Source organism: Camelina sativa, chromosome 18, assembly GCF_030686135.1.
Source record: "Camelina sativa cultivar CO46 ecotype springtype chromosome 18, ASM3068613v1".
NCBI lineage: Eukaryota > Viridiplantae > Streptophyta > Magnoliopsida > Brassicales > Brassicaceae > Camelina > Camelina sativa.
The window spans coordinates 6062015-6084886 of NC_141897.1; the positions used below are offsets into that span (position 1 = coordinate 6062015).

Below are 22872 nucleotides of genomic sequence, written 5' to 3' on the forward strand. Positions count from 1 at the left end.
AGAAATGGACGTAACTTCATAAAACAAATTTATTATGAGAAAAAAAAGAGAACATGAAAGACATGATTATTATTAGAAAACAAAGAGAACCCAAAGCATTCATGAAAGATATTCACGATTATTAGCAAGAAAACAAAATAAAATTCATAAAATTTTCCTAATTCATGCTGCCCAATCAGATTTTCCAGTCTTTCGCTCCAGAAATTTAATCTTCTCTTCTTCATTTGGCAACGACATGAAGATTTGGCGACCATTCTCATCTGAAGCAAGATAATCAATTGCAGCCCAATACAACTCACTTTCATGGTTAAGAAGAGTCATCTTTGTGAGCTCTTGCATACACACAGCACAACTAAACGGATTTAGAGATTCAAAAGTCTCACGGCCACCTTTCCAAAATTGTCCTTGGTCTTCGAGAGCGGTTGTGAGACGATCCCACTTATCTGGTTGAGCTCGTTTACGAGAAGATGAAGCTACATTTTTACCTTTCCCACGACGCGATTTTCCAATCGGTCCCAGTGGTGTCAGTTCTTCATCCGAGTCGTTCACTTGTATCAATGGACTCGGTGGATCAGGACGTAGTTGACTTGGTCCGGCACGAGGTTGCCATCCCTCATTTACCGAAACATTGACTCGAGCATACAAACGATCAAGTAGAGGAATGTCTTTCAGAGGATGTGACCTTAGCCTAGATGCTTCTGGACAACTCTGAAAACAAATATAAAGATAAAAAGTATTAATATAGATAATATTATATTTATGTATGTATATATAATATGAAATAAGTTTAACATTAGTTAAAATTACTTACACTTATTAGCTCATTCCACCAATCAGCTGACATGTCGAGCTCTCCAAATTCATTGAATCCCAATCCAGTAGCTGTTCGTGTGATCCTCTTGTAAACATCTTACTGCTTTTTTATGTGATCCATCCGGTTTTTGAAAGTTTTCCACGGAAGATCCAAACCAAAACGTTTGAGAAATTCAGCTCGAACACTTTGTCGACCAATTTCGTCAAGACATGTACCCTTCCAGTGACCTTTGTCATTTTGATCATTGCACAATTGCAATAATCCATGACTCAGTTCACGATTCCACACAAATTTTATCTAAATATTTTAATACAATCAATCACATTGATAAACACTTAAAAATATGAGAGACGAAAACTAGAACACTAATAAAAAAAAATAAAGAAGAAGAAATAAGAGAGAGGGTCACCTCGGAAGATGGTGTTGAAGAACCTTCATTTTGATTTGCCATATTGTCCTACACGGAAAAAAAATTCAATAAACGTTTGCATGTTTGGATTTATGTAAGCTTAAAATATATAGATTGAAACCTTACCTGAATTATCTCTTAACCTTTTGTGAAGTGATAATTGTTGGGTTGAGCTGTTGATATATATAGACTTAAATTTTTAAACTATCAAGAATTATATTAAAGATATTATACGTAAAATTAGCGATTTTGTGAATAAATTTTAAATATATATTTTCGAAAATTTTAATTTTAAATTTGAATAAAAGAATATTGAAAGCATATTCGAGTATATTGTTGATTATTTGGACTCAAGTCAAATATTTTTTTACCAGAATATTTTTGTTTCAAAATTAATATATTTTAAGTGATAATTATTTAAAAATAATACCCCAAACTCTCTCAAATCCAGCGTCATAACGCTTTACTTGTTATAGCAGTTATCATTTTCTTTAACACGTGTGAAAGGGATAAAATTATTTTTGATTGGCGTTGAGCATGGGCGTTTGACACATAACGCTTGCAAAAGCGCTTTGCCAATCTAGCTTGATGATGGAGAAGCAGAATCTTGTGGATTGACAAAGAGGCAACTTTATGAAGCCTTCATGAGAATGGAGTTCCTGGGAACTAGGTATCCACACAAGGAAACCATGGAGAAGCTAGCCATTGATAAAGATGTGGAGTACCTTTTTGAGAAGAGCAACCTAACCAAGTTCATGGGGCTTTGCATGGAGGGGTATAAAGAAGAAAGTTGTGAGTTTCTAGCCACAATCAAGCTGCACACATATGTAAGGAAGGATGATGAGTTTGGAGCTGGTCATATTGCTTTCACAATCAAGGGAAAGAACTATGAGCTTTCTTTGAAGAAGATAGCAAATGTGTTTGGTTTTGAAGTTGGTAGTAATAGGAGCTTGATGATACCAAGAGAGGAGCTCTATGCCATTTGGGAAACCATTGGAGATAACATCACCTATTCATCCTCCAAGACCAAGAGTTCAAAGATAAGAAGCCCAGTCCTAAGGTACTTCCACAAAGCCTTAGCAAATACACTCTTTGCTAGGAAGGAGACTGGAAATCTCAATGAGGGTGAGCTCAAGGTAATTGACATGGCTCTCAATGGAATCATCCTTGAGGCAAGAAATGAAACCATCATTCTTGGGACCACTGTGGAGACTGACCTTGCAATGGTGCTCATTGACCACATGATATATTTGAGAAGTTGGGTAGGCAAGCTACAAAACAAAGGGTCAAGAGGAGCTTTAGCCATTGGAGGCATCATCACTCCAATACTACAAGCTGCCCAGGTCCCACTTAGAGGAGAGAAGGTTTTGCCAAGATGGATTGACTCAAGCTACCTCACCTCCACTCTCATATTGGCCAAGGAAATGCATCAAGGAAATCACATCTTCAACTTTGAGCTTCCAACAGTTGGGAAAAAACAGTTGATCTTACCTAACCAAAAGCTCACCACCATTCAAGAAGGAGCAAACATTGACTTTTGGCCAGCTGATGAGTTCTTGTTTGATGGGATAGTTCAACCAAGAGTTGATGAAGCTGGAGATGTGCAAATGGCTGATGGGGAGGAGCAATTTTACTTTGAAGATTATGAGCCTAACCCAAGGGATAGTAGAAGAGTGAGAGAGACTAGCAAGAGGTTGACTCTCCTACAAAAGTGGAGCAAGTGACATGGGAAGAGGTTTGATAAGCTTAATAAGAAGGTGACCAATATGGCTAAGTCCATCAAGGGCCTAAAGAAGGAGATTGCTGAGCTGAAGAGTGCAAACTCATCTCCAAGCCATTCAAGCCCTTTGAGGAGGAGTAGCTCAACTAGAGCACTCTCAAGAGTTGCAAACCCTGTGGAACCAGCTAGAGCTTCAATGTACGAGCCAAATCAGAGGAAGAGGAGTTCAAGTAGCCGTGAACAACAATTTTCGAGGCACTCGACCGGGTCACTCGAGCACCCACTCGACCGAGCACCCCAGATGCACTCGGCCGAGTTCCAGCCCAGATCACCTTATGGCTTCCTTCCTCCAGCTGCTTATCTAGGATATCCAGGTTACCCTCCCATCCCAACCCAGTACTTCATGGATCCAGCACTCTACCAGCAGTTCTACCAGCAGCAAGGTCAGAATTTTGACACTCGCGGTCCAGCTCGACCCCCCCACTCGAGCACGTACTCGACCGAGTCCCGGTCGATTCCCATCGTCGAGCTGCCCCAATATCCACCTCCAAGTCATCAACAAGACCCCAATTACACCTTTGACAGCATGCAAGAGGATGTGGACAGATTCTTCTCCAATCCTTGAGGTACCACTATCACCTTCCCTTGTAAATACCATAGCATTTGATGTTGTGTTTTGTTTTTGATTTTGAATCCTCTTACAAATTTCTTTCACACAGAGGACTGTGTGATTTAAGTTTGGGGGAGGGTTTGAGATAGCATTTGATGTTGTGTTTTGTTTTCTTATTTCAAATTTTTAGCATCATCATGTTAATACTTGCATAGCATCTAAGGCATAGAAAAACCCTAAAACTTTGAAATATTTTGCAAAATTCTTTATAAAAAAAAGAGTGTTCATGTAGTTTGCATTGCATAATAGAATCTTGTTTAGCATGTTTCATGTAGGATTGTATAATATTTGCATTAGGGATCTATGATGAGTTTTTCCTTGTTAGCTTGTTTAATTCACTAGACTAGGATCAATGCCCAAGTTAATAGTACTTTGATGCTAGTTGAGTGGTTAGAAGCATAAGATTGAACCAAGCCTTGAATTCCTGCAGTGCATTTGGTCTAAATTGAATCATGTTGTGATTTGACACCATTTCCTACTTATAAGAACTTAATATTGACTGTTAAATATCAATGTGTGCATTGCTTTAAACTCATGGATATCATATACGTATTTGGATCATCTTTCTCCTCTTTACCACTCTTGTTGATCCAAGTAGCTGATTGAATCATTAAAATCAGTTTCCAATACCCCTAACCAACCCTTCTTTCAAGCCATGTTTATTCTTGAGTGTGTGAGGCCTTTTTGGGATTGAGCTTGGTACAAAGTGTTAGGTTTGAACTGACAAGAATAATGCCTTGTGTAGTTCTAGTTTGCATTTTCCAAACTAGATAGGACTAGGTGATTTCATTGTTGGGTTTGGGATTTGGTTGTTTGAAAAAGAAAGAAAAGATAAGAGGAGAAGAGAAAGGAAAGGTTAGAGTCTTTAGGAGGGGAATGTTTTTAAGTAAAATCAAAGTCTAGTGAAAGAATGGGAAGTATGATATTGTTTAAAGATAGTTTCAGTCAAAGAAAATAAAGTAAGAAAAAGAAGAGTTTAGCAAAATGCTTTTATGTCTTAAGAATAAGAAGAAAAGAAAACCATAGCAAATAAGTAAGAATCTAATATTCCACTAGAAAGATCAAATAAGAAACCTCTCCTAAGACTATAAAATCAAAAGAGAAAAGGGTTAAAGAGAAGAGAAGAAGTTAAAGGGTAGCACTAGGATCAATTGGGTTTAGATTGATAGGATAAACACTTTGGGTGCCTTTGGGTAGACAAGGTTTTGTTCTTGTATGTGTCTAAGTGTTCTTACCTTTAGCATTCTTCTAAAGCTCAATCCATTTTTATGAGAGAACCTTGATATTGATAAGCCCCACTCTAAAGAGAGACCATCATTGTCTCTAAACCTTTTACTACCAAGCCAAATGAGTTTAAGCATTGCATATAATTGATTCATGTTCTTGATTAATGAATGTTAAAGGAAATGGTTGATTTGAATGCATGTGGACATCTAAGGCTCAAATCAGTAAAGGATGTGATATGCTTGTCTAAAATCTTTAAGTACAGCTCATTCAATTTGCATCATAGTACTAGTAACTTGGACATTGATTCTAGATGGTCTATTTGCAAGCTTTAGGAGCTGAGATTCCACTTTCAACCCTCACCTACCTACTTATGTCTTGATTATCTGCTTGAGGGCAAGCAAAGACTAAGTTTGGGGGTGTTGATGTTCATATATTTTACCCTGTTTTCCCTTAATATATTCACATCTTTTGCATCTTTTGCTATCCATTTTGACCATTATTTCATAACTTTAGGACTGTTCTTGCATTAGAGTTTAGTTGCATTGCATTTGCATCTTTTCATGCATAAACAAGTGATTTTGGAGCTTAAGGAGCATGGAAGCAATGCTGAGGAGAAGTGAAGCAATCATGAGGATAAAGCAAGAGAGCTAAGGCTGAAGAACCAAGGTCCAGAGTCCAACTCGACTGCCCACTCAATCATGTTCCAAACCTCTTTATATTCCTGTTTCAGTTTCGAAATGAAAATTGAAACTTTTTACGCTTTGCTAATCAATTTTTGTAATTCTTCTAATGTTTTTATTTGAGGAATTGGAGCCAAGCATAAAGATAAAAAATTCAATATTTACCTATCTCTTGAGATTGACCAAAATAATATATCATTATTTAGACCTATCTCTTGAGATTGATCGTAATAATATGTCATTATTTAGAATAAATAGTAGATTACTTGTTAGGATTAAACAGTTGTTGTAAATTTAAATATATATATATATATATATATGTAAACTGAATTCAGTCAAAAGAATATATATGTCCTATTAATATCTGGATTACGGATAAAAATTCATATGAGATAATTTTGTTTTTTTTTTGTTTTGTTAGAAATACAAAGTTGTGTTATTTATCCTCAAAGAGATTTACATTGCTTTATTTTTTGTAAAAGTACTGAAATGGATATTTCGGATAAAGCAAATGTTACAACAAAAGTATCAAGTTTTAAATCAAAATAATTTAAGCAGTTTTCGAGATTGCAACGCAATGATTCCACATGTCGTCCCGCTTCTTCAAATATAGTGTTTCACGGGCAAATGGGGTGGTCTGTCAGCAATATATTTAATGAGAGTATCGTGACACACTTTTCCTTCTTTAATAAGATCGTGGCAGCAAGAATCATTGATGGTTGCATTTCCAAAAACAGCGGCGACTATATTCAAGGCACAGTGAGGAGAGAATTTTAACAAGACAAGTATCCCATAATGATTTTGCTTCAGATTCGTCGAACGAAAATACAGGAACAAAAGCGCAAAGCAAGGCTACAACAATGAATAGCATAGAAACCTGAGAGGTAAATTTAGCCATATGTGCTTATACGTGAAATTTACCGACTATTATTTCTTATATGAAAAGAATTTAAGGATGTGTGTTTTGTATTTGATATTATAGACACAAAGCTACATAAGCTATTTATGTAATTGAAAAGCGGACATAACTATCAAAACATACTACAAAACTAAAAAAATTAATAAGAAATAGTTTAATTTCTTGATAAATAAATACACTATGAGCGTTAAATTTCTCTTTTCAATTATTGTTTTTAAAATTATAATGAAAAATTTAATACAAGTAAAGATATCTTGTTTAAATGGAGAACGTTGTAATTTTGTTTTAAATCTTTGAGTATGAGATTATAACTAACTGAAATATATAGAGTATTAAATAGATTAAACTATTTTTTGGTATTTTGACATACAAATAGATTTTATTTTTAATGTATAAAAACTCTAAGTCAGACTAATAAAGTTCTTATCTAAATGACAAAGAAATGCCACTAGTATGTTTCTATTACAACATTTCAATAAAAAAAATTTCAAAAAAATAATATGAGATTCACTAAAGCTGTATATATAAAATGTGCAACATCTTTTTTTACATAAATAAAAAGGTCATAACCTTATTGATAAGTTTGTAAAAAATGAAAATATTAGAGGTCGATAACTAATAATTACAAAAGGGAATTTTTCGTAAATTAGAGAAAATATTTCCTTAAAAGAGATGTAAAAAAATGTTTAAAGGATACCTCGTTAAAGAGAATAGGAAAAAAATTTGATAACCAAATTAAGAAATAAAAAAACATAGATATATAGATTATGCCATGTGAGTGAGGTTAATGGTTATGTGGACTATATTTTCATTGTCATCCTAATCCATTTGTGCGTAAGGACTCTAATCAAATTTTAGCCCTAGTAATCGATGGTTAAAATACTAATATACAAATACCGTTTTTACATGATTTAATCTACAGTTTATTCGAATGTTCCAAACCTCTTTATATTCCTGTTTCAGTTTCTAAATTAAAATTGAAACTTTTTATGCTTTGCTAATCAATTTTTGTAATTCTTCTAATGTTTTTATTTGAGGAATTGGAGCCAAGCATAAAGATAAAAAATTCAATATTTACCTATCTCTTGAGATTTACCAAAATAATATATCATTATTTAGACCTATCTCTTGAGATTGATCGTAATAATATGTCATTATTTAGAATAAATAGTAGATTACTTGTTAGGATTAAGCAGTTGTTCTAAATTTAAATATATATATATATATATATATATATATAAATTGAATTCAGTCAAAGAAATATATATGTCCTATTAATATCTGGATTACGGATTAAAATTCATATGAGATAATTTTGTTTTTTTTTGTTTTGTTAGAAATATAAAGTTGTGTTATTTATCTTCAAAGAGATTTACTTTGCTTTATTTTTGGTAAAAGTAGTGAAATGGATATTTCGGATAAAGCAAATGTTACAACAAAAGTATCAAGTTTTAAATCAAAATAATTTAAGGAGTTTTCGAGATTGCAACGCAATGATTCCACATGTCGTCCCTCTTCTTCAAATATAGTGTTTCACGGGCACTTAGGGCTGGTCTGTCAGCAATATATTTAATGAGTGTATCGTGACACACTTTTCCTTCTTTAATAAGATCGTGGCAGCAAAAATCATTGATGGTTGCATTTCCAAGAACAGCGGAGACTATATTTTCATTGTCAACCTAATCCACTTGTTGGTAAGGACTCTAATCAAATTTTAGCCCTAGTAATCTATGGCTAAAATACTAATATACAAATATCGTTTTTACATGATTTAATCTACAGTTTATTCGAATGTTCCAAACCTCTTTATATTCCTGTTTCAGTTTCGAAATTAAAATTCAAACTTTTTACGCTTTGCTAATCAATTTTTGTAATTCTTCTAATGTTTTTATTTGAGGTATTGGAGCCAAGCATAAAGATAAAAAAAATTCAATACTTACCTATCTCTTGAGATTGACGATACTAATATATCATTATTTAGACCTATCTCTTGAGATTCACCAAAATAATATGTCATTATTTAGAATAAATAGTAGATTACTTGTTAGGATTAAACAGTTGTTGTAAATTTAATATATATATATATATATATATATATATATATATATATTGAAATTCAGTCAAAAAAAATAATTTTGTCCTATTAATATCTGGATTACGGATTAAAATTCATATGAGATAATTTTGTTTTTTTTTTTGTTTTGTTAGAAATACAAAGTTGTGTTATTTATCCTCAGAGAGATTTACTTTGCTTTATTGTTTGTAAAAGTACTGAAATGGATATTTGGGATAAAGCAAATGTTACAACAAAAGTATAAAGTTTTAAATCAAAATAATTTAAGCAGTTTTCGAGATTGCAACGCAATGATTCCACATTTCGTCCCTCTTCTTCAAATATAGTGTTTCAAGAGCAATTAGGGCTGGTCTGTCAGCAATATATTTAATGAGAGTATCATAACACACTTTTTCTTCTTGAACAAGATCGTGGTAGCAAGAATCATTGATGGTTGCATTTCCAAAAACAACTGCGACTATTCAAGGGACAATGAGGAGAGATTTTAACAAGACAAGTATCCCATAACGATTTTGCTTCAGATTCATCGACCGAAAATACAGGAAAAAGGCGCAAACCAAGGCAACAACAATGAATAGCATAGCAACCTGAGAGGTAAATTTAGCCATATGTGCTTATACGTGAAATTTACCGACTATAATTTCTTATATGAAAAGAATGTAAGGATGTGTGTTTTGTATTTTATATTATAGACACAAAGCTACATAAGCTGTTTATATGTAATTGAAACCCGACGTAACTTTCATAACACACTACAAAACTAAAAAAATTAATGAGTAAGAGTTTATTTACTAGATAAATAAATACACTATGAGCGGTTAAATATCTCTTTTGAATTATTCTTTTTTAAAATTATAATAACAGATTTAATACAAAAAAAAAGATATCTTGTTTAAATGGAGAACGTTGTAATTTTTTTTAAATCATCAAAATTCTAATCCAAATTTTAGAATATGAGATTATAACTAACTGAAATATATAGAGTATTAAATATATGAAACTATTTTTTGGTATTTTGACATACAAATAGATTTTATTTTTAATGTATAAAAACTCTAAGTCAAACTAATAAAGTACTTATCTAAATGACAAAGAAATGCCACTTGTATGTTTCTATTACAATATTTCAATATAAGAAATTTCAAAAAATAATCTGAGATTCACTAAAAAGCTGTATAAAAAAAATGTGCAACATTTTTTTTTACATAAATAAAAAGGTTGTTACCTTATTGATCAGTTTGTAAAAAATGAAAATATTATCGGCCGATAACTAATAATTACAAAAAGGAATTTTTCGTAAATTAGAGAAAATATTTCCTTAAAATAGATGTAAAAAATGTTTAAAGGATCCCTCATTAAAGAAAATAGAAACAAAATTTGATAACCAAACTAAGAAATAAAAAAACATAGAAATATAGATTATACCATGCGAGTGAGGTTAATGGTTATTTGGACTATATTTTCATTGTCAACCTAATCCACTTGTTGGTAAGGACTCTAATCAAATTTTAGCCCTAGTAATCTATGGCTAAAATACTAATATACAAATATCGTTTTTACATGATTTAATCTACAGTTTATTCGAATGTTCCAAACCTCTTTATATTCCTGTTTCAGTTTCGAATTTAAAATTGAAACTTTTTACGCTTTGCTAATCAATTTTTGTAATTCTTCTAATGTTTTTATTTGAGGTATTGGAGCCAAGCATAAAGATAAAAAAATTCAATACTTACCTATCTCTTGAGATTGACGATACTAATATATCATTATTTAGACCTATCTCTTGAGATTGACCAAAATAATATGTCATTATTTAGAATAAATACTAGATTACTTGTTAGGATTAAACAGTTGTTGTAAATTTAATATATTTATATATATATATATTGAAATTCAGTCAAAAAAAATAATTTTGTCCTATTAATATCGGGATTATGGATTAAAATTCATATGAGATAATTCTGTTTTTTTTCTTGTTTTGTTAGAAATACAAAGTTGTGTTATTTATCCTCAAAGATATTTACTTTGCTTTATTGTTTGTAAAAGTACTGAAATGGATATTTGGGATAAAGCAAATGTGACAACAAAAGTATATAGTTTTAAATCAAAATAATTTAAGCAGTTTTCGAGATTGCAATGCAATGATTCCACATGTCGTCCCTCTTCTTCAAATATAGTGTTTCACGAGCAATTAGGGCGGGTCTGTCAGCAATATATTTAATGAGAGTATCATGACACACTTTTCCTTCTTGAACAAGATCGTGGCAGCAAGAATCATTGATGGTTGCATTTCCAAAAACAACTGCGACTATATTCAAGGCACAATGAGGAGAGATTTTAACAAGACAAGTATCCCATAACGATTTTGCTTCAGATTCATCGACCGAAAATACAGGAAAAAGGCGCAAACCAAGGCAACAACAATGAATAGCATAGCAACCTGAGAGGTAAATTTAGCCATATGTGCTTATACGTGAAATTTACCGACTATAATTTCTTATATGAAAAGAATGTAAGGATGTGTGTTTTGTATTTTATATTATAGACACAAAGCTACATAAGCTGTTTATATGTAATTGAAACCCGACGTAACTTTCATAACACACTACAAAACTAAAAAAATTAATGAGTAAGAGTTTATTTACTAGATAAATAAATACACTATGAGCGTTTAAATATCTCTTTTGAATTATTCTTTTTTTAAATTATAATAACAGATTTAATACAAAAAAAAAAGATATCTTGTTTAAATGGAGAACGTTGTAATTTTTTAAAAATCATCGAAATTCTAATCCAAATTTTAGAATATGAGATTATAACTAACTGAAATATATAGAGTATTAAATATATGAAACTAGTTTTTGGTATTTTGACATACAAATAGATTTTATTTTTAATGTATAAAAACTCTAAGCCAAACTAATAAAGTACTTATCTAAATGACAAAGAAATGCCACTTGTATGTTTCTATTACAATATTTCAATATAAGAAATTTCAAAAAATAATCTGAGATTCACTAAAAAGCTGTATAAAAAAAATGTGCAACATTTTTTTTTACATAAATAAAAAGGTTGTTACCTTATTGATCAGTTTGTAAAAAATGAAAATATTATCGGTCGATAACTAATAATTACAAAAAGGAATTTTTCGTAAATTAGAGAAAATATTTCCTTAAAATAGATGTAAAAAATGTTTAAAGGATCCCTCATTAAAGAAAATAGAAACAAAATTTGATAACCAAATTAAGAAATAAAAAAACATAGAAATATAGATTATACCATGCGAGTGAGGTTAATGGTTATGTGGACTATATTTTCATTGTCAACCTAATCCACTTGTTGGTAAGGACTCTAATCAAATTTTAGCCCTAGTAATCTATGGCTAAAATACTAATATACAAATATCGTTTTTACATGATTTAATCTACAGTTTATTCGAATTTTCCAAACCTCTTTATATTCCTGTTTCAGTTTCGAAATTAAAATTGAAACTTTTTACGCTTTGCTAATCAATTTTTGTAATTCTTCTAATGTTTTTATTTGAGGTATTGGAGCCAAGCATAAAGATAAAAAAATTCAATACTTACCTATCTCTTGAGATTGACGATACTAATATATCATTATTTAGACCTATCTCTTGAGATTGACCAAAATAAAATGTCATTATTTAGAATAAATAGTAGAAAACTTGTTAGGATTATACAGTTGTTGTAAATTTATTATATATATATATATTGAAATTCAGTCAAAAAAATAATTTTGTCCTATTAATATCTGGCTTACAGATTAAAATTCATATGAGATAATTTTGTTTTTTTTTTTTTTTGTTTGAAATACAAAGTTGTGTTATTTATCCTCAAAGAGATTTACTTTGCTTTATTGTTTGTAAAAGTACTGAAATGGATATTTGAGATAAAGCAAATGTTACAACAAAAGTATCAAGTTTTAAATCAAAATAATTTAAGCAGTTTTCCAGATTGCAACACAATGATTCCACATGTCGTCCCTCTTCTTCAAATATAGTGTTTCACGGGCAATTTGGGCTGGTCTGTCAGCAATATATTTAATGAGAGTATCATGACACACTTTTCCTTCTTGAACAAGATCGTGGCAGCAAGAATCATTGATGGTTGCATTTCCAAAAACAACGGCGCCTATATTCAAGGCACAGTGAGGAGAGATTTTAACAAGACAAGTATCCCATAACGATTTTGCTTCAGATTCATCGACCGAAAATACAGGAAAAAGGCGCAAACCAAGGCAACAACAATGAATAGCATAGCAACCTGAGAGGTAAATTTAGCCATATGTGCTTATACGTGAAATTTACCGACTATAATTTCTTATATGAAAAGAATGTAAGGATGTGTGTTTTGTATTTTATATTATAGACACAAAGCTACATAAGCTGTTTATTTGTAATTGAAACCCGACGTAACTTTCATAACACACTACAAAACTAAAAAAATTAATGAGTAAGAGTTTATTTACTAGATAAATAAATACACTATGAGCGTTTAAATATCTCTTTTGAATTATTCTTTTTTAAAATTATAATAACAGATTTAATACAAAAAAAAAAAAGATATCTTGTTTAAATGGAGAACGTTGTAATTTTTTAAAAATCATCGAAATTCTAATCCAAATTTTAGAATATGAGATTATAACTAACTGAAATATATAGAGTATTAAATATATGAAACTAGTTTTTGGTATTTTGACATACAAATAGATTTTATTTTTAATGTATAAAAACTCTAAGTCAAACTAATAAAGTACTTATCTAAATGACAAAGAAATGCCACTTGTATGTTTCTATTACAGTATTTCAATATAAGAAATTTCAAAAAATAATCTAAGATTCACTAAAAAGCTGTATAAAAAAAATGTGCAACATTTTTTTTTACATAAATAAAAAGGTTGTTACCTTATTGATCAGTTTGTAAAAAATGAAAATATTATCGGCCGATAACTAATAATTACAAAAAGGAATTTTTCGTAAATTAGAGAAAATATTTCCTTAAAAAAGATGTAAAAAATGTTTAAAGGATCCCTCATTAAAGAAAATAGAAACAAAATTTGATAACCAAACTAAGAAATAAAAAAACATAGAAATATAGATTATACCATGCGAGTGAGGTTAATGGTTATGTGGACTATATTTTCATTGTCAACCTAATCCACTTGTTGGTAAGGACTCTAATCAAATTTTAGCCCTAGTAATCTATGGTTAAAATACTAATATACAAATACCGTTTTTACATGATTTAATCTACTGTTTATTCGAATGTTCCAAACCTCTTTATGTTCTTGTTTCAGTTTCGAAATTAAAATTGAAGTTTTTTTACGCTTTGCTAATCAATTTTTGTAATTCTTCTAATGTTTTTATTTGAGGAATTGGAGGCAGGCATAAAGATAAAAAAAATTCTATACTTACCTATCTCTTGAGATTGGCCAAAATAATATATCATTATTTGGACCTATCTCTTGAGATTGACCAAAATAATATGTCATTATTTAGAATAAATAGTAGAAAACTTGTTAGGATTATACAGTTGTCTTAAATTTAATATATTTATATATAAAAAAAATTGAATTCAGTCAAAAAAATATATATGTCCTACGGATTAAAATTCATATGAAATAACTTTGTTTTTTTCGTTAGAAATATAAAGTTGTGTTATTTATCCTCAAAGAGATTTACTTTGCTTTATTTTTTGTAAAAGTACTGAAATGGATATTTGGGATAAAGCAAATGTTAAAACAAAAGTGTCAAGTTTTAGATCAAAATAATTTAAGCAGTTTTCGAGATTGCAACGCAATGATTCCACATGTCGTCCCTCTTCTTCAAATATAGTGTTTCACGGGCAATTAGGGCTGGTCTGTCAGCAATATATTTAATGAGAGTATCATGACAAACTTTTCCTTCTTGAACAAGATCGTGGCAGCAAGAATCATTGATGGTTGCATTTCCAAAAACAACGGCGACTATATTCAAGGCACAATGAGGAGAGATTTTAACAAGACAAGTATCCCATAACGATTTTGCTTCAGATTCATCGACCGAAAATACAGGAACAAAGGCGCAAACCAAGGCTACAACAATGAATAGCATAGCAACCTGAGAGGTAAATGTAGCCATATGTGCTTATACGTGAAATTTACCGACTATGATTTCTTATATGAAAAGAATGTAAGGATGTGTGTTTTGTATTTGATATTATAGACACAAAGCTACATAAGCTATTTATATGTAATTGAAAACCCGATGTAACTATCATAACATACTACAAAACTAAAAAAAATTAATGAGAAAGAGTTTATTTACTTGATAAATAAATACAATATGAGCGTTTAAATTTCTCTTTTCAATTATTGTTTTTAAAATTATAATGACAAATTTAATACAAGTAAAGATATCTTGTTTAAATGGAGAACGTTGTAATTTTGTTTAAATCATCAAAATTCTAAGCCAAATTTTTGAATATGAGATTATAACTTGTAACACCCGCGAACCAATTTCTGGTTATTGGGAAGGGGTGTCGATCGACACTCTTCTTGGTGTCGATCGACACCATCTATTTTTGGTTCGACCGGTTTTATTGGAATTGTCATTTTGGCTTGGTTTGTTCAGTTGAAGTTCCTAACCGAGGTATATAAAGGAAAACTCGACCTAGGTCGTGGAGAAGAGATTGTCTTGGCCGTTTTATGAGAAAAGAGAGAAGAGAGAGTGTTCTTGAAGGGATTTGGAGATTCTAAGCTGTTTTGGTGAGATCTGTCCCTGTGGAGTGGAGATCTTGTGCTAGGAACAAAGGAGAAGGGTTCTAAGGGTTGGATTCGTGCATGACCATGGCTTATCTAAGCCTGAGAATCCTTTGTTGCTTGATTTGCTGTGTTTTGTGGTGTTGTTCTTGCTTGTGGTGGTTGTGTTATGGTTATTATAGGTTCCTGAAGCTTTTGGGTGAGTTTGGAGCGGATTGGAGATCTTTGGAAACGGAGATTCGGCGATTGGCTTCGCGCAGAATGTGTCTGTGGGGTCTGTGTCGATCGACACCATCTTGACTGATTCGTGATTTTCCTGGTTTGTTGTGTTTGTTTGTTGTTTTGTTAAAGCATTGGAATCTCAGTTTCTTGTGTGTATAGCCTAGTAGATGGGAGGATTGCCTCACTAAGTATTTGTGATAATACTTACGCATCTCAATTGTTGTTTGTGGTGTGCAGGTATGTGACGTGGAGTCATGGCGATGAGGAGGAGGATCATCTAGGGTCTCGTATGTGTGTTTTTGGATATATTGTTTATGTTGGAACCTTAGATAGAGTTATGTTAGGTTGTTGGATATAATGGTTAGGGAGGTTACTGTATTGATGTTGTATTGTTCTATATTATTGGTATGTTTCCGCTGTGCATAATGATTGTTGCTGGTTTAATGTTGAGTTGTGATTTGGGTTGGTTTAATTAAGTAGTATGTGATACTTGATTATATAATGTATTTATTATTATATATTAAAAAAAAACGGGTCGGGTCATTTCATAACTAACTGAAATATATAGAGTATTAAATATATCAAACTATTTTTTGGTATTTTGACATACAAATAGATTTTATTTTTAATGTATAAAAACTCTAAGTCAAACTAATAAAGTATTTATCTAAATGACAATGAAATGCCACTTGTATGTTTCTATTACAACATTTCAGTATAAAAAATTTCAAAAAAATAATCTGAGATTCACTAAAAGGCTGTATATATAAAATGTGCAACATCTCTTTTTACATAAATTAAAAGGTTGTAATTGTCACCAAAACCAAATATCAGTAAATGAATATCCTAAGTTCGAATTGTCAAGGTCTTGGTAATAAGGCTACCATTGGACATCTTAGAGATTTATGGAAGACACATAGGCCAATGGAAACAAAACAATCTTTTTCTCATTTGGAACAATTTGTAGGCCATTTTGGCTATAAAAATTTAAAAACAGTGGAACCTGTTGGTTGTAGTGGTGGTTTGGCATTATTTTATAATAAGGATGATTTTAATATTTCAATTTTATTGGCCACAAACCGAATCATTGATATTGAAGCGGTCCATAATGGCAAAGTTTTTAATATAACATTTATCTATGGAGATCAAGTACCCAAAAATCGGGATATGGTCTGGGAAAGGTTATTGAGGATAGGTATTTTGAGATCAACACCTTGGCTGGTTGTTGGCGATTTTAATGAGTTAACAGGGAATCATGAAAAACGAGGGGGTAAACTTAGACACGCAGCATCTTTCCGTTCATTTAACGGGATGATCCAGGACTGCGGTCTCTTGGAATTTCCTTATCTTGGTGATTACCTGTCATGGAGGGGCTGGCATGATAAGAAACCAATTCGGTGTAGGTTGGATCGGGCCTTAGGTACGGAGGATTGGCATGATCAGTTTCCGGATACAGTAACAGATTATTTGCCTATGATCGCCTCAGATCATAAACCTCTGGTGGTTAGTATTGGGGTCAAACGGCCGCGTGGTCAACGGTGTTTTATGTTCGATAGGCGTTGGATTGGTAAAACAGGTTTGATGGGGGTTATTTCCGAGGGTTGGGGAGCTGATGGTGATCAGGATACTCCTACTTTGGTGGCCAAAATAGGAAACTGAAGACGAGCAATCTCTCAGTGGAGGAAGGCACAAGTTCCTTTTGGGAGGGAGACGATAGAGGATCTTAAACGACAGTTGGAGGTGGTCCAGGCGGATGATGCGGTGGGTCCGGAAGTGCTTTTGGAATTAACTTCCCGATTGCGTGAGGCTTACAGGGAGGAAGAGATTTATTGGTATCAATAAAGTCGGAATCGGTGGATGCAAGTGGGGGATAAAAATACAAGGTATATTCACGCACAAACAAAGCAGCGGAGGGCGCGGAATCGAATAATTGGTCTGTATGATAGGAATAATAAATGGTCAACAAAGGAGGACGATATTTGTAATACTGTTGTATCTTATTTTGAAGACATGTTTACTGCGATCTCTCCTGATTCCTTTGAGGAGGCGTTAAGGGAGGTCGAAATGGTAATAACAGATGAGGTCAATGAGCTTTTAACAGCTCTAGTGACGGAGGCAGAGGTTCGTGAGGTTTTGTTTATGATGCACCCGGATAAGGCGTCGGGCCCGGATGGGATGACCGCCTTGTTTTTTCAGAAGGCTTGGGCAGTTGTCAAAGCTGACCTTGTTTCCATGGTTAATCGGTTTTTTGAGGAGGGGGTTTTTGATAAGAGGTTAAATCGAACGCATATCTGTCTTATTCCCAAGGTGGCCAAGCCGACCCGGATGGCGGAGTTATGTCTGATTAGTCTTTGTAATGTGGGGTACAATATTATCTCCAAGATTTTGTGTCAACGGCTCAAGTTGGTGTTACCTAATCTTGTATCAGAGACTCAGTCTGCCTTTGTGCCAGGTCTACTGATTTCGGATAACATTTTGATTGCTCAAGAGATGTTTCATGGCCTAAGGACCAACCCGTCTTGTAAAGGGAAGTATATGGCAATTAAAACAGACATGAGCAAAGCATATGATAGGGTCGAGTGGGGTTTCGTCAAGGCATTGCTACGTAAAATGGGTTTTTCGGAAAAATGGGTTTCCTGGATTTTGTTTTGTGTATCTTTGGTTGAGTACAAGGTTCTGCTGAATGGTCAACCTAATGGTTTGATTATTCCTGAGCGAGGACTGCGTCAGGGTGACCTTTTATCTCCCTATCTGTTCTATTCTCTGTACGGAAGTCCTCATTGCCAATATTCGGAAGGCGGAGAGTGAAAAAAGGATAACATGGATCAAGGTGGCTAATAAATGTCTGCCAATTACGCATCTATTGTTTGCGGATGATAGCCTTTTTTCTATAAGGTTACTAAGGATCAATGTGGGGTTATCTTGGAAATTTTAAAGCAATATGAGGCAGCCTCTAGGCAACAAATTAATTTTGATAAATCTTCAATTCAATTTGGACACAAGGTTGATGAGGACGTAAAACGTGAGGTGCAGGAGGTGTTGGGAATATCGAATTTGGGCGGGATGGGTTCATATTTAGGGTTCCTTGAGAGTTTAGGAGGGTCTAGAACGAAAGTTTTCTCTTTTGTTTGGGATCGCTTACAGAGTCGTACAAATGGTTGTACAGCGAAGCAACTTTCCAGAGGAGGGAAGGAAGTCATGATAAAATCAGTGGCCACTGCGGTACCGAATTTTGTCATGTCCTGTTTTCGTTTACCAAAAACAGTCACGTCTAAATTGACTAGTGTTGTGGCAAATTTTTGGTGTAGTTCGGGGCATTCTGGGGGATGCATTGGTTAGCCTGGGAGAAGTTATGTGGGAGCAAGCAGTTGGGTGGTTTGGGTTTTAGAAATGTAGATGACTTTAACACTGCTTTATTGGCTAATCAATTGTGGCGACTAATTTAGGCACCTGATTCCCTTTTTGCTCAGGTTTTTAAGGGCATGTATTATAGGAATTCAAACCCTATGGATCCTATACGTTCTTATTCTCCATCCTATGGGTTGGCTCTGGAGATTCCATTTCTATATGGACGGATCCATGAATACCAGCTCAATTCCCAAGACCAGCTATGAGTAAGGGACCTTCTCAGGACCCTTCGTTAAAACTTTCACATCTTATTGTTCGCCAAACTAATTCATGGCGAATGGATATGCTCCTTGATCATTTTACTCCGGAGGATGCTGTTTGTGGCAAGTCTTATCTGGGTGTATATCGGTTTCGACGAACTTGAAGATGCGGGGCATTGCCTGTGATTCAGGTTGTGCTCGATGTGGGGCTGACGAGGAAAAGGTAAATCATGCTATTTTCTGGTGTCCGCCAGCTCGACAAGCATGGGCTTTAGCTCAGGTGCCGGTCGGACCGGTTTCATTTCCTACAGACTCTCTTTATGCTAATGTGGATCATTTCCTGGGTTCAGCTAATCCGGGTGCTCAGGTTCCGGCTTTCCCATGGATTATGTGGTATATATGCAAGGCGCAGAATGCTCGTGTTTTTGAGAATATTATGGATAACCCTGAGAATGTCGTTCGATTAGCGATAGGGGAGGCTTCTACATGGTTACAGGCTCAGGCAGAGGAGGATGGTGCGGATATATCACCGAATCCTAGTGCACTTAGCACTCGAGGAACAGGGCACGTAGGGTCCCTGCCTAATGACTTTTCCGGTTGTAGGTGTTTTGTCGATGGATCGTGGAAAGCGGGAGACGCATTTGCGGGTGCGGATTGGATGTGTTCAGCCGCTGCGGAGGTTTCGCCGATGAAGGGAGCCGCCAACTTCCGTCAGAGTCTTTCCCCATTGCATGCAGAAGTAGAAACTTTTGTTTGGGCTTTGAGGTGCATGATTGGTCATGATCATCGAGAAGTGGCTTTTTATATAGACTGCTCAGACTTGGTGAAGATGGTGTCTTCCCCTCAGGACTGGCCGGCTTTCAAGACCTTTCTCGATGACATACAGATGGACAAGGAGGACTTTTCTTCTTTCTCTTTATCTCTTATTTCCAGAAATGCTAATGTAAGTGTGGACTCTTTGGCACGCAAAGCGCGTACATCGCCGCATCATGTTTTATTTGTAAACGTTTTTCCTTCGCATTGGCTCAAATGAGCTGTCAAAAAAAAAAAAAACAGGTTGTAACCTTATTGATAAGTTTGTAAAAAATAAAAATATTATAGGTCGATAACTAATAATTACAAAAAGGAATTTTTCGTAAATTAGTGAAAATATTTCCTTAAAATAGATGTAAAAAAATGTTTAAAGGATCCCTCATTAAAGAGAATAGAAACAAAATTTGATAACCAAATTAAGAAATAAAAAAACATAGATGTATAGATTATGCCATGCGAGTGAGGTTAATGGTTATGTGGACTCTATTTTCATTGTCAACCTAATCCACTTGTGGGTAAGGACTCTAATCAAATTTTAGCCCTAGTAATCTATGGTTAAAATACTAATATACAAATACCGTTTTTATATGATTTAATCTACAGTTTATTTGAAAGTTGCAAACCTCTTTATGTTCCTGTTTCAGTTTCGACATTAAAGTTGAATTTTTTTACGCTTTGCTAACCAATTTTTGTAATTCTTCTAATGTTTTTATTTGAGGAATTGGAGCCAAGCATAAAGATAAAAAAAAATTCTATATTTACCTATCTCTTGAGATTGACTAAAATAATATATCATTATTTAAAAATTGATCTAGTGTCAAATAAAACCTAATGTGTACTCAACCACGATCTAGTGGTGTCATCGTAACACTTCAGGGTCGAATCCACAGAGACCAAACGATACACTATGAAATTATATAGATCGAGTATAGCTAAAGCAAAAGAAAGTTTGTGTTTCAAGTAATCAATTAAAAGCAGAAAATAAATAATGGTTTTGAAATCAAGGAAAGATATTGGACGTCGGGAATCAGTTAGGGGATGACAATCACAAATTTAGTTGATAGATTGGAATGCATTAGGAACCGTTCTTGAACTCAAATATCAATAATAAAGCTAACTAAACAAGGAAATAACTAGATCCTAAACTTCTGTTTGGATCTAACTAAACAAGCAAGCGTTAATGTTCAAGTCTGATTTGTTAACAAGGTGCCTCAACTTCAACTTCCGTTGGCTAAGGTCCACCTTGCTCACCTATGTTTCTTTCAAGTTACTCAACAACAATTTCGGTGCCACGATGAGTTTAACCTAAGATCTTAAACTAGGTGATCAGTCTAGCTTAAGTAATAAGAACAACTATAGATGAAGAACAATAAAATCAATCCCAAATCTAACAAACCTAAGTTTAGAGAATCATAAACCCCCTTTTGAAACCCGAAACCCAATAGTAGAATTACTCAGACATAGAAATAGAAGAACAGCAAAACAAGGATGAAGAAATCATAATTGAATTGCAAAGAGAAGTAAAAAGGGTTCAGAAATCTTCTCCAAAGAGATACAAAGGATTAAAGATCTTCTCCCCCAACTTACAAGTACTCAAAAGCGGCGTAGAATAAAAGTTGTATTTCTAGAGGTCGAGCCTCATGCTTAAATACTAAAATAAAACCCTAAAAGTCGGTTTAAAACGAAAAAGGAAAGTTGCTTCGGGTACGGGATCGATCGATCTAAAATGTGTATCAGCCGATCCAGGATACTTTTTCTGTGTTTGCTCCACCTGCTTGCTAGTCCGAACGGTCTTCACCAAAATGGCTCTAGATGCTTGTTTTCATCCCCAAAACACTCAGTTTCCTTCAAAAGCAACCTAGAACTTGTACAAACTCATAAAAGACTAAAAAGACTCTAAAAGCACACTTTGACTCAAAAAAAGACTCAAAACAAACCTAAAAACTATGGTTAAAACCTATAAAATACAGATACATCAATTCCCCCGGACTTGAATCTTTGCTTGTCCTCAAGCAAGAACAAACAAAAACTCAAGAACAGAGAAAAGGTTTGAAAGTGCAAACTCACATATTCTTGGGAACCTCTTCTTTGCACTCCTCATGAAATCAAATTAAGAACTACTTTTTGTACTTTGCCCATGATTAGGATCAACACTCCCTACTCTGAACTCTACAACCTTAAAGAACCTTTAGCATCCCCAATATTGCCTCTCTAAATCAGATTAGTGAAAAATGTGTTGTCTTTCCGAGGGAATATCGATCACCAAACTTATGACTCCTTCAACCTTTTAATGCCCAAGACTTCCTGCATATGCTTCCTTTCCTCTCTGTTTTCTCACTTCCAAAGGATTGATTTCTCCCTAATTTTTTAGGGTATCATTGTATTTTTTTTTACCGATCCTTTGCTCTTTTCTTTTGGACAGGTTTCCATGAATTCCAAAGGATGTACGGGTTTACGCACAACCCTCGTGATGTTACTATATTTTACCATATTTAAGGCCTTGTTTAGTTCATATCTGATTCATGTTCTTGCTTAATGAATGTTAAAGGAAATGATTGATCTGAATGCATGTGGATATCTAAGGCTTGAATCAGTAGAGGTTGTGATAGGTCTGTCTAAAGTTTTTAAGTACAGCTCAATCACCTTGCATCATAGTACTAGTAACTTGGACATTGATTCTAGGTAGCTCATTAGTAAGTTGTTAGGTTCTAAGATCCCACTTTCAAACCTCACCTTCCTACTTATGTCATGTTTATTTGCTTGAGGGCAAGCAAAGACTAAGTTTGGGGGTGTTGATGTTACTATATTTTACCATATTTAAGGCCTTGTTTAGTTCATGTTTTTCATCATATAGAAATGATTCCTTAGGTTTTATAGCCATTTATGTCCAAATATACACTTAGGATGTTTAGAAGCATGCATTGCATACATTTGTGCATTTGGAGTATTATTAG

General features: G+C 33.6%; 3 protein-coding genes and 4 pseudogenes across 3 annotated transcripts; 2 read left to right on the top strand and 5 right to left on the bottom strand.

Annotated features, from left to right (window-relative positions):
* Positions 1 to 6070: 6070 nt before the first annotated feature.
* LOC104760708 (uncharacterized) lies at positions 6071 to 6418 on the bottom strand (annotated as a pseudogene).
* Positions 6419 to 8776: 2358 nt separating this feature from the next.
* On the bottom strand, positions 8777 to 9121 carry LOC147921593 (uncharacterized; annotated as a pseudogene).
* A 1506-nt stretch (positions 9122 to 10627) lies between these two features.
* LOC104760711 (uncharacterized) lies at positions 10628 to 10974 on the bottom strand (annotated as a pseudogene).
* Positions 10975 to 12473: 1499 nt separating this feature from the next.
* Positions 12474 to 12820, bottom strand: LOC104760712 (uncharacterized; annotated as a pseudogene).
* A 1388-nt stretch (positions 12821 to 14208) lies between these two features.
* LOC104760714 (uncharacterized) lies at positions 14209 to 14705 on the bottom strand. Its single transcript, XM_010483676.2, has one exon. It carries the CDS (start codon positions 14653 to 14655, stop codon positions 14308 to 14310), a length of 348 nt encoding a protein of 115 aa, XP_010481978.1. The 5' UTR covers positions 14656 to 14705; the 3' UTR covers positions 14209 to 14307.
* A 1959-nt stretch (positions 14706 to 16664) lies between these two features.
* Positions 16665 to 17156, top strand: LOC104763186 (uncharacterized). The gene has a single exon (XM_010486596.1). It carries the CDS (start codon positions 16665 to 16667, stop codon positions 17154 to 17156), a length of 492 nt encoding a protein of 163 aa, XP_010484898.1.
* Positions 17157 to 19271: 2115 nt separating this feature from the next.
* LOC147921594 (uncharacterized) lies at positions 19272 to 20138 on the top strand. Its single transcript, XM_087497753.1, has one exon. The coding sequence runs from the start codon at positions 19272 to 19274 to the stop codon at positions 20136 to 20138; it is 867 nt and encodes a 288-aa protein (XP_087353879.1).
* The last annotated feature ends 2734 nt before the right edge of the window (positions 20139 to 22872 follow it).